Source organism: Phalacrocorax carbo, chromosome 3, assembly GCF_963921805.1.
Source record: "Phalacrocorax carbo chromosome 3, bPhaCar2.1, whole genome shotgun sequence".
Taxonomy (NCBI): domain Eukaryota; kingdom Metazoa; phylum Chordata; class Aves; order Suliformes; family Phalacrocoracidae; genus Phalacrocorax; species Phalacrocorax carbo.
Genome location: NC_087515.1, coordinates 13,378,131 through 13,390,757, shown reverse-complemented (window position 1 = coordinate 13,390,757; position 12,627 = coordinate 13,378,131). Strand labels below are relative to the sequence as shown.

Here is a 12,627-nt window from a genome sequence, read left to right as displayed (position 1 = left end):
TGACAAGAAATTACAAGCAAGTTCTAACAGGGTCATGCTAGATACTGGAAATATTTCATAAAATACTTACCTATGAGAAATTATTTGCTTACATTACTATGATAAATGAGATGTTTGGAACGTAACTGCCCTGACAATTTTATCCCTCATTCCCAGCTTCTACTGAGATGAGAATACAGTAGCTTGGACTGCTGCATTACTTGCACTCAGCCAGAACATGCAAGCAGTTGGTCTAGGGAGGATAAAGTCTCCTTTGTATCTTAAGGGGTATTTAAGTGCTGCAGCATTCAGCCTCAATGTATTCTTTGTTAATCAGCAGAGTGAATTTAGAGCTCAACACTCCCTCACCCACATCATTATGATGATGAAGGATTTAGGATCAGTTTGCCAGTGAAGTGACTTGTTTTCAGTGGTATGTCAACCATGTTCTGCTGACGCTTACATACATATACGGTTATTTGTATTAAGTTGCTTATTTAATTTTCTGTTTAAAAAAGGATGCAGTATGAAAAGTAGTAATGTTTATATGTAATGTTAGTAAGGTTTTTTTTTGTTGTTGGTTTTTTTTTCCTAACGTGGGTCAGCACTACTTCAGCTGTGGCAGATCTATCCAAGGTGGTCTAAGAACCACAGGCAGATGGTACAAAGTTAGTTTGATGCATGTAAGAACCCAATACACAGAAATTACATTACTATACCATTTTGTGATTTAAAAAGAAAAGCCATGGCATAAGGATAAAATACTTCTTAAAACAGACTTCATCCTATTGCAAGAATGGAAATACTACGAAAAAAATTTATATAGAGTTACTACACTTTTATACTTTTGCATCAGATTATATATTAATTCCTGTTTGAATTAAAATCACTGGAATACTGTCCTACATTAAAATGATTACTGACACATGAAAGTCTTAGATAGTAATACCCTTCCTCGTCCTTAATAAATAATCTGATGTAATCAAACCTTTCTTCATGAAATATTCTAAAGTATACTCCAAAATTTGGAGAAACCAACCAAGCACATAGGCAAGTATTCAAAATTAACTTCACAAACTGAGATTGTTTTCACTTTTCAGCTTTTAATTAAAATTAGTACAAAAGAAAATACTGAAAGAAGAATCCAGATGCCCAAATACAAAATGGGAATAACTGGATAACTAGATGTATGGTTGAAATGATCTGGAATTATGGTAACTCACAAGTAAAAATGAGTCAGTAATGTGATACTAATGCAAAGAAGGCAAGTTCAAACTAAGATAAAAGTACAGGAGCACTGTAAATTTAAATGCAGTACTATCTCTTCTAGTTTGATGTTTTTACTACTGCTAAGTACAATATCCAGTTTTTGAACTGTGATGAGAGACTAAAATAACTGGATTTATTTGATTTAGAAGAAAAACCCAAAAGCAAAAAACCAAAAAGTGTTTAAGGGGCTCCAATTGCAACCCCTTAAATTCTAAAGGGAATGGTGCTTAGCTGTTCCATATGTCTGCTGAGCTTAGGACAAGAAATATGTGGGTCAATTTGTAGACAGGGAGACAGAAATATCAGAAAATTTATTTTCTAATGTCACATTTTGGTAACTACAGGAAAACATTATTTTAGAGAGCTTTTTAAATTTTTTTTGTTTTTGAGACAAACATCTGTCAAGGATTATCCAGATACACTCTATTTTATGTGAGGGCAGACAAATGTACTCAGTTTTCCAGAGGACTATCCCATCCCTGTACTTCTATTGTTCTACTTCAGTTAATCCTAGCATAAGCTATGGCAGAAGCCATTAAGAAAGTGGAGTTAATTCACAGGCACATCCTTGCCTCTTACTTAGGGATTTTGGGTCAAAATTTTAACAAGGACTCACAGCTCCCCCAGAACATACTGGTGATTATTCTAATTATTCTTGGACAAGTTGCTAATGAAGTGACATTGAAGTGATACAGTCATGGCTTAGTATCTTAGACTTAGAGAGGGATTAAGTTACTTTCGCTAAACATTTGTGCATGTTTTAAAATCCATCCTTGTTAAGGAAAGCACTTAAAAATGCGCATACACAAAATTAGTAACTGAAGAGCTGCATCTGTTTATAGTCTGAGACTATAAATCTGAGACTCAGATCTTATCTCAGAGAACACCTTGTCTATATTCCATCACAGCATTACAACAATCAGAAAAAGTGTGTTGACTGTGAACATGGAGACAAATAACAAGATATGTGATGAGAATTGTCTTGATGGGACTCCATTCAGCAGTTACCCTTTCTTATTTAATTTTAAAAATTTTTATTTCTAGTAGAAGTCATATGTTGCTGCTTATGTCAGTCAAATCTCTCTCTACTTCTCATATGTGCAAGGTACATTTATAACATTTCAATTCTTTTTGCTAGAAGTCTTAAAGTTTTGTTATAGTCTTCTGCAGTGCATGATATCATGTGGAAAAAATACAATGTTGGATCCTTCTGATTTATATGATTGCATATTTGCCTTCAACTACAGGACAGTGACTTCAGGAACTCATACACTTTCTTCCAGTCCCATGTTCCCATAGCTTGTCTTATTATATTTTATAATTTTTTAAAAATGCAAAAGAAATACCTGCTAAAAAAGTTAAGAATGGAGTCATTACACAAAGCAATGGGAAGATATTCAAACTTACTTCCCTAGAGCTAGAAATGAAAACACACGAGTAAGAATCAAAGAAAATATGCATGAAAGAGCAGTTAGGATCAGAGAGAGCTTGAGCACAAACGGAAAGTTATTAAATGCAACACATGGAGATGAGCAATGAAGGAAGACTGAAACCCATACTAAAACAAAACACAAACTGAAAATATCTTTAAAAAGAGACATGTTAAAAACAGCACAAAACTAAAGCAGACAACTAATGATTGTCTTATCTCAACCTCCACCTCGAACTTGGTGGTTACAGGTTTGGGATATGGCACATGTGAAATCTTTAGCTTAAGAACAGTCAGTCCTTTCTCCTGGGTAAGCACTCTCTCTACTCATTGTTCCTCAAGACCACCTGAAAGGCGTCCAGGAAACAGTACTCTAATTTTAGGTGGTGTACAGGGCATCTATCAAATCCAGAACTTGAGTTTGTAAAGAAAAGGTGAAGAAGGTGAAGAAGCTTAGATGAACACCGCTACTGAAAAAACACCCCCAAATCCTCAACTAGCTTATTTCTAGTAGTTACTTAGAAGCCTGATCTAATTTTTATTAATGATAATGAACTGATTTTTGTGACTTTGTAATGGGAGATGAAAGTGGATCTGAGGCTTTCTGCTGATGCCAACATGAACACAGATAATAACTAACACCTGCAAAACAATACAGTCCTTTGAGCAAAGTTGAACCAACTCTCCCCACCATATTCTGTGCAGTATTTCTCTTTCTTCTTTTGCTCTATCTTCCAACTGCTTTGAAAACAAGTTCTAATTAGAGGTGGTCATGCACTCTCACCTACCTCTGCACTTGCAGATAACACAGCCGTGATTGTTCTGCTGGAAGCCCATCGGACAGATTTTACCACAAGGCAGGTCTGGGCATTTCTTACACCGACAGATTTCACAGCCATGCTTGTTCTTCCTAGATGACCAAAATAATTTGTAAAAGGTCAGCAGGTCACTTAAAATATCTACATGTCATGATCTTTAAATCAAAAGCATCCCGTAAACAAGTGACTGATCAAGTAAAGAAAATTATTGTTAACTGTCACCCCTAGGTTCAGCGGGTCTATGGGGTGTACAGGTGTCCATCCCTGGCATGTGCTCCCTCCACATGACCAGTGAAATCTCTGCATTTGGTATTTTCAAGCCATAGCAGATAATATAGACATATGTGCTTGTGACCACTATTGATGATCGATTCTTTTTTCAAGTGAAAGAGTAGAAAGAATAACTTCCAAAAGAAGTGAAGAAGTTGGAGGGGTACGTAGGAATCTGCTAGAATTACTATGTTTTTATAACACAAATTACTGTTAACTTTTTTTCCTCCAACAATAGGTAAAGTACAGTAGATTTCCTCTCTTGCATGTTAAAACGGGAGAGATTTCTGAAAACATTAAATAACAGACACAAAGCTTACTTGAAAACTAGCATGTGGAATGCCAAAAACCAATATAAGAAGTAGTAAACACACAGTAAGGTATTTCGAAACCGAGAAAACCAGAGAACTTTTCAGCAGACAGAGTACAGAGAATCAAGAACACAAATGCTTCCAAAGCTTCCAGGTGAAGCTAGGCAGGAGTCTAGAGCACCACCTGACAGCATGCTTTCACAGTACCATAAAAACATGCTGCTTCTAAGAATCCTATACTGAACACTTGCTTGTCTTTTTTTCAGGAAGACAGATAATACCGCTAAAACTCTAGGCACAAGTGTACTATTTCCCTTCATACAGAGATAGAGGAATTTTCTGTTTCTTCCCAAGATACAGGAAAAAAACACCAAAGTTGTAATGAAATTCAAGACAAAGAAGGGAAAAAAACCCAATAAATGTTTTCACGAGTCTGCTGGTAAACATACCGCTCTAGTGAGATAACTCACTAAAATGGGGAAAAACATTTACTGGGAAACTGACGGATCCCTCACTGAATACTGTACGATTAAATGTGCACCAGGTCCCCCCCAAATCAAGACAAGACATAGGAAGTTAAAGAAGATCATCTAGAGGGACAGACTAGAAATAAACGATGTAAATCTCTAAAAAGCCTGACTTCAAGATCTGAAGACTTTATTTAATTTTTAGTTAAAAGGCTAAGGAAAACAAATTGTCACACAGGAGGATGGAGAATGGAGGACTTTCTGTCCTATCCATCGTTTTTTCCTCCTTAATCTCTGTAACTGCAGTCCATTTAATATCAGAAGTGCCTCTTTCCATTAATGTGCAGAGCTCTGTGAACTCTAATGTGCTTGTGAACGCTATGAGTAGTTTTTTTCAGAGAATTTTGAAAAGGTTTTGGTATCTTTAAAGATGCACAAACCTGGATTTTTCAAGTACCAACCTTTGACAGTCTTAAAATAAACAAAAGAAGACCCAAACCACAAGGATGATGATTACTACTTAACTTTTCACTATCTAATATACCTTTCTTTTAATACTTGCTTCTTTAGCCTCCTATTTGTGACCAAAGTTTTACATTAAAATAGACATTTGTCTTCCATCACATCCTATGCTTTTAACAGTCCTAACAGGCTTGGAAGTCACAGAAGGCTTGCTATTTTAGAAAAGTAATTGGCACGGTAACAGTAAAGAACTGAACAAATGTACTATACAACTGCAAATCTAAATAATTTTAGCACCAAAGCAAGCCTTGAAGTGAAATGATCTTAAAGTATTTCTTACCACAACTTTAGCCCTTTATACTACAAACTGTTACCTACATAGTTATCTTTAAATGTTAACTCATTTCACTCAGTGCAATTATTCGTATGTTTTGGAGACAGTGACAAGATTAGGGTGCTCATTTCTAACGTTTGTGGGTTTTTTTTAATTTAAATTGCAATAATCTTAAGACTTATTAAACACTTATCATTTAAAAACAACAAATATTATGCACAATTAAATTACATTCTACATTTAAAAACAGAATTTGAACTAAAGATTATTTTCCAATTAGCTTTAAAAAGGTTAAAGTTCATTTTTTTTCAGGTGTACAAAAACACAAGGGAAAGACAGGGTTCCTAAAACACTAGGATCTGCTTGAAAACAACTTGTTTTTAAACCATCTTTATTTTACTGCTAGCTACCATACTGTGCCCATTAATATTTGCTGTCATTTCTAAAATGCTTTTGCTACATAGACCAGATACATTTTCTAATAAAACTGTTTTATGCACAGTTTATTCAAAAATAAAAAAGGAGAAAGAGAAGAGTGTGTTTCATCTTATCTAAGGCCAGAAAGCACATGCAGAAATAAGTACTTTTCCTTTGTAGGTCAATATACTAAATGAGTCATACATACAGTCTAAAAATTACTACTCTACAACAACCAGTGTAATCCTGTGAGAGGCTGAACATTATATTTTTTTATAATGCCTTCTATTTGAAGATGAGTTACGTTGTTCAGTGCCAGTCCATGGAGCAATCCTGACCTGTGTGGTGTTTTCACCCACCTCCCACAACTCCTCTGAATAGGATATGGTACGGTGGGGCAGACAGTGTGCCTTGGACTGGGGGGTGCCTAGGCAAGTCGTTAAATGGTCCAGACCTGATACTCTGAGACAATGTCTGATCAAGGTGTCACTTTATCATGTCTAGGACTTAAAATTAATAGTTGCAAACTAGAAGATTCATTACTTATGCTTTTTTAACTTAACCATTTTTCTTCTGTTTCACTAAATTCCAGATACTTTCCACTTCTGAAGATCTGAAGCTTGGTAGTTTTAGTCTTCCCCAGGTGTACAAAGTAAGCCTAGTAGATCTCAGAAATAAAGCCTGCCTTATTATTCTCTTCTTCAACATCATAAACCTTACTATTTTTCAAGAAATTTCCTACTCTTATGTGACAGTATGACAACTTTGTCCATAAGTTTAGAAAATAACTTGAATTTGTGACTGAAATTTGTATCCTTTAACAGATTACCCTTGACGCATGATCAATACTGAAAAATACTTGCACGTAGGACTAAGCATCTCTGTGTTTAAAGTATTCTTGCAGCTCATGAACAATGCTCTCAGGACTTTCTCTATCCTTCTCAGAAACCGAGACATTAGTTCTTTTTTGCAGGAAAGCGTTCCAGGAAAATGAATTATTTGATCAATTTCTTTATATAAAGGTATGGCCCGTCCATCTTTTTTTTCTTCAGTCCTCTCTGATTTCCATTCAGAAGACTGAACCATTTCTGGGTAGACAGACAGCATTAACGCAAGCTTCAGGTATATCCACATTGAAGAAGATGGCATGGACACCTTCCGATTTCCCGATACAATCAGCTAGATTATTACCAAGATATACCACGAATTTCTTGACAATCATCATCTTAACTGCTTAGGCACAGGTACCAGCAAGACTATACTCTCAGATCCCACAACCTAAGGGACTCTATAGGTCAAGAGGATTGCATTCAAACACAGAAAATCAGTTTATTAAGGCACAAAGTATATTAGGCTCTATTCTGGTGTTCTTATCTTTCTCTGAAGACGTATAGTACGTAAGAGTATGTAAAGGCTAAATAGAAGACATACAGCTAGAGAACAGCCTCAACTTACAGAAGGTAGGCATCTATGGTGCATATCAAAAAGTAATGCTATGAGGACTTCAACAGCTTAATATCTGCACCTGCATCTTCAGATCAGATTTAATTTACATGCTTCACTTTAGTGAAGTAGAACTCTATATTCTATCCCCCATTCCCTTCCCTATGAAGAGAAAGAAAATTTCCATTTCCAACTAGAGTATTAATACTCATTTTTAGAGATTTCTCCTTTGAGGCCTTTCAAAAAAACACAGACACATCTCACCTAAAGTGTAACGAGAGAAGTCCAATAAAATTATTTCGGATTTTTTTGTTGCTGTGTTCAAAAGGTATCCTTGATGATTTATACTGGTGTGTCAGAGTATAAACCTTACACATCACAGGTCAAATTCATTGCAATCTGAGGGTCAACTTCCAATGATACATAAGGATCTTCCTCATCTTAGTTCAAAACTTCCTTTAGAAAACCAGTTAAGTCAGAGTTCATGAGAGAGACCATGAAAGTCAGACCTCCCAAACCAAGTAACAGGTTTCTAAGTTAATAAAAGTTAATTAATTAATTAATTCAGTTCCATGGAACAGCCTACTTCGCTGCAAAGCTAACCATACTACGAAGTAGTATAAAAGACAACAGTAAAAATCAGAAGTTGCAGAGTAAAGATATATGTAAGCAGAAGTAAGGGGCCCATCTTTACTGAAAGCTAAGGAAGTAAACAGGACCAGAGAAAATATTATTCTTTTTAGCAGTTATATGTGGTCTGGTCACAAGTGAGGCAGACATAAATCAAGAGCACGACTGACAGTCACACACACTGGGGAGCACAGGCCCAGGGATGGAAATTTACTGTCTTAACTTATCTTAAAAGAATATTTGCTTTTTCCTGAAGATTCAGAATTTTGAAGGTTAAAAACATTCAGTTCACCACACGTTATTAAGGTCTCTACTATGTTCCTTTTAAAGTTGTAAAAATACTGTCTGCTTTCCTCTAAATAAAAATTACAGTTTATATAAAAAAATCCATGTTGTTGGGAAAGAACTAAAAGAATGCAACAGTGAACTTAATACATTTACACAAACAAAACACATTAATAGTAAATGACTTTGGTAAGTATAGTCCAGAACAATCCTTATCAGCAGTAGAAAAACATTAACGCTTCCATGGGACATTTACGTTGGGACTGTCAGTGAAGAAAACCTGTAGCAGTAAATGGAAAGAAACTAAAAGGAGAAACAAACTTGTCTGCTTTAGATACCACAGAAAAGTCAAAGAATAGAGTTCACTAGAATGGAAATAAACACCTAGACCTCGGTTCATGAATATATTAAAGCTATATCTGTGAAGTCAAAAAGGCAAAGACAAAAGACACTAAACAGACCTTATTTAATGGTTTTCTCATATTATAGCTTTTGAATAGACTAAAGCAAATGGTCTTGAAAATAATAATTTATTTATGCACTTGTAATATTAAAATTAAAAAAAAAGCTTTTCCTGCTCCAGGCTGAATGATATTCAATCACACTGAGTAAGCAGTGAAAAATTTTGTAGTTCATACCAACTGCCTCTGCTGTTATGCAAACACATGCATGCACACACTCCTTGAGCATGTGGATGAAAAAAGTCTTCTCAGATTCTGTCCTGATATCTTAAAGTTATCAACCCTGCTACAGACAATAAATTAAGAGCTACAATATGGAAAAAGTATAAACCCCAAGATCTAACAGCTTTAGTGTGCCCTTTAAATACGACATTAGATTAATCCGCTGAGTTTATAAACTAATTTGAAAAATAACCAGTAACTGAGTATTCTTAATGGAAATTAGTTTTTAAAACACAAATATAAGCCAGAAATAAAACTAAATGTTCAGATATACAGTCTGGAGACTGCTGAGCTCACATCCCGTACTTGCTACTGAAGACGCTTTACGGCTCGTGAACAAAACAGATGGCTTCCATCTTTGTTGCAAATAGCAATGAAATATATTCTGATGGCCATTATTCAGAATTTTTCTCTCTTTGAGAGGAGAGAAAAGAGCTAGTGCAAATTATTTCAGTGCCCCTTGAGAAATGGTTAAACCATATGAAGACTAGATGGCAATTTCCAGCAAATGCTTTAATATAGTTGTAAGTTGTATTCCTTCATTGCTGTTGTCTCATCCCAGCCACCCTTCCTGCTGATTTCATTGCAGAGTTCTCACAGTTTCAGACACCCCGACACCATTTGCCTCTGGCTCCCAGCTTTAAGAGACGTGATCTTGGATTTTGTGCCTGCTCAGTAGCATGGCTCAAACTTTACTCTCCCTGGATGCTTTCTAAGCAAGTCTTCATGCTTTGAACTTGTTTTAATTGACTTCACTCCTTTGATCCGTAACATAAACAACTTTATCCTATCTAAAAACTTGAGACATCTAACCACTCATTATTTCTGCTCAATCTTTCACGTTTCTTTTGTTCTGCTACCTGTCTTCAGCAATCCTTGCCTTTGAAGCCACTAGGCAAAAGTTCTTGTGATGAAAAAATCAACATCTCTTTTCTGTAACTTCCCTCCTGCTCTGCCTTCTCTTACTTGCAAAACTGAAAATAACTCTCAGCCACTCTTGAAGTCAGTATGCCTGAAGATAATTTCATTTAAAATTCTTACTTCTTCTCTCTCATATACTAAACTTTGCGTTTTGGGGACAGAAGTGAATTTTGATTTAATCTTTGTTGTCTTTCCCTCATTTTGTCGTATTTCAATCCTGTCACTCTCATGAGTAGTGTCTCCTGCAAAAACTTCCATTATTTAACCAGAGACAAGTGTAATATTGTTACTCAAGTAATAGATACAGGATTATATTAAATGGTATTACTTTGTTTGGCTGGCCTGCTATTATGTAGGTATTTTCAGACTACACTAGGGATGCCTCACGGATACAAGTCAAGCATCCTTTCTAATGTAGGAAAAAAAAGTGACTCAATGTTTTCAAGGCAAACATACTTTTCAAATGTTTGTATTTCTTTTTTTCCCTTTTTTTTTTTTTGTGTGTGTCTGTGTACTGCAGCATATTTGTGCCATTATTGTTCCATGGGATATGGGTCTGCTTTTTGTTTGATGTAATGCTACCTCCTGTTTAGCACCATGCAAAATGCAAGAGCTATATGGGCAGTAAGAGGGAGGTCAACCAGAACACTATATTCACCGAAGTGGAACATCATTCTATGGCTAAGAATAGCATGAAATTAAAGTGAGGTGTAAGGCTGTTATTCTCCTTTTATTTTCACTTGGGCGGCACAACTGGAGAGAAAACAAATTGTTCACTGGCACCATCTATGAGCAGAGCTGATTAAATCTGAGAATATCACTATGTCACAGCTTGATTTCTGGTTTTCTAAAATCTTTGGTATCTCTCTGATCGTTCAGGTTCTACCATATTTTGATTCCTCCAAACTTTATTAAACAGTGTAGTAAGAGGAGGACACACTACACTATAGATTACTGTTATAAAAACCTGCAGTGTTTATGAACACGTGTCAAACACAACTCTGAAATGAACCAGAAATTAAAGGAGCATTAGTATCAAAAACTAAGAGGTGCAACATTAGTAAACTTCATTACAAATCCTAAACAAACAAATTACAAATGAGCATTATCTGAAGATCAGCTGTCATGAGGTAGAAATTAAACTGTTACGAAAAGCAGGCAGTTACATGGAATGGACCCATCAAAAAGAAAACGTACTGGCAAAATGTATATAGAAGCCACCAGACCGATTACAACAAAATTTCTATGTAACAAAAGATCTGCCCAGTTTTCATCACATGTTCCACAGTGAATAAATAACACAAATATTTCCTTGCATGGAGAAAGAATCCAGCAACAATAAAGGTTTTTAAAACATTTACAAGAACTTAGATAAGAGATGGTACTGTTCTCTTCATGAATCCTGTAAAGTAACTATCAGAAAAGTCTCATTAGAACTAGTGCGCTGTCTTATCAACATTAAAAAAAACCCTTGAAATATTATAAAATCATTTGAATAAAATAGATGGGCTACAAAATGAAAGAGTATCACAGTGGAACACGTAAACAGAATTTCAAAAAGCTACATGCAAGAGGTGTTACTTTTAAGTAGCTTTTTCATCTTGTTTGTCAAATATTCTTCAGAAAACTTTAAGCACTGCTTTGCTTTTATAATCTACCACTGTTTTTTAGTTGCTATTTCTTAATTTCTGGATCAGAATCAATTTTGAAGAATAATCTCACATCAAGTAATGACATTTCTATTTTCCTACATTCTCCCCTGCTTTGCCACAAACTAAACAGAATTACGCCTGGATTTTGCATATTTTCAATACATACAGGGATTGTATTAAACACACTTTCAGAATGAGAATACGTACAAGTATCCAAAGGGACAGTACTTGTCACATAAAAAAGGCTTGCACTTCTTAGGCCGCGGTCGGCACTGACAGATCTCACAGTTGTGGACGTCGGTCTGGAAGCCAAAGGAACAGTCCAAGGAACAGCCCGAAATGAGGCCGGTGCACAGCTCCTCCCCTGTGAAGGACACATGCAGGTTATCACAATGTGAGAACTGTTTATGCCAGACAAAAGCATCTTTAGCAGACTAAATCTTCTGTTCACTTTCACTTCATAACTTTTTAAATACTGGTAGGCCTTACCTTTGGACTGTCCTAATTTTAACGTATTTGACAGAACTCTCCAGTAATGACCCAAACCGTATGAGCAGACACTACAGGACGTCTTCAGTTCCAGTCAAGAACTTGGGGAGTACTACCTGGTAGCCTAAACTAACATGATTTTATGAATAGATGCACAGCTGAAGGAGTCCGATATCCACGATTCTGTTGGCCTTCAATAAAACATTTAAAATAACATATACTTTCTACATATTAAAAAGAATTAATAGGTTTCTTTTCCATATAGAGCATCTTTATTTTAAATAGAACTGAAAGGTTGGGATATATTAACAACTTTATTCCTTACGCTGTTTGCTGTCAACTGTTTGGTGATTAAGACCTGCTTTTCAAGAATATAACTAATACCCTAAGAGGTGATCTAATCTTAGAGATGTTAGACTAAGAGACCTGTATCTTGAAGTCCACTACCATGTTTTATTAGCCTCTTGTGGTGGAAGGGAAATGCCGGATTGTTGGCATCTCAATTTTTCCAGTACAGAGATGAACAACGGACATTATATTCACTCTCATTGGAATCTACTATTTTGAGAATGATGGGTTTCTTTTTGTTCTTCCTGAAAGAAGTGCCAGAAAAACCTTCTTAACATACTCTGGGATACAAAATCGATTTACTAGTTGTAGAGGTGAGAGGAAAGAGAAAATATTTTTTGTTACTCTAGGGATGTAAACCACAGGAAAAAAGAAAGACATTTATTACAATAGCCAAAGTAAGATCATAATAGAAAAGGA

At 35.6% G+C, this 12,627-nt stretch overlaps 1 protein-coding gene across 2 annotated transcripts in view; it reads right to left on the bottom strand.

Annotated features, from left to right (window-relative positions):
• The window catches only part of CRIM1 (cysteine rich transmembrane BMP regulator 1), a 197,966-nt gene that overhangs the window by 20,687 nt on the left and 164,652 nt on the right, over window positions 1-12,627 (bottom strand). For both annotated transcript variants that reach the window (XM_064445861.1, XM_064445862.1), the window contains 2 exons: window positions 11,578-11,734; window positions 3,466-3,587 (listed from right to left, as the gene is read on the bottom strand). In XM_064445861.1, coding sequence (XP_064301931.1) covers window positions 3,466-3,587; window positions 11,578-11,734 — 279 coding nt within the window. The remainder of the gene's footprint in view (window positions 1-3,465; window positions 3,588-11,577; window positions 11,735-12,627) is intronic.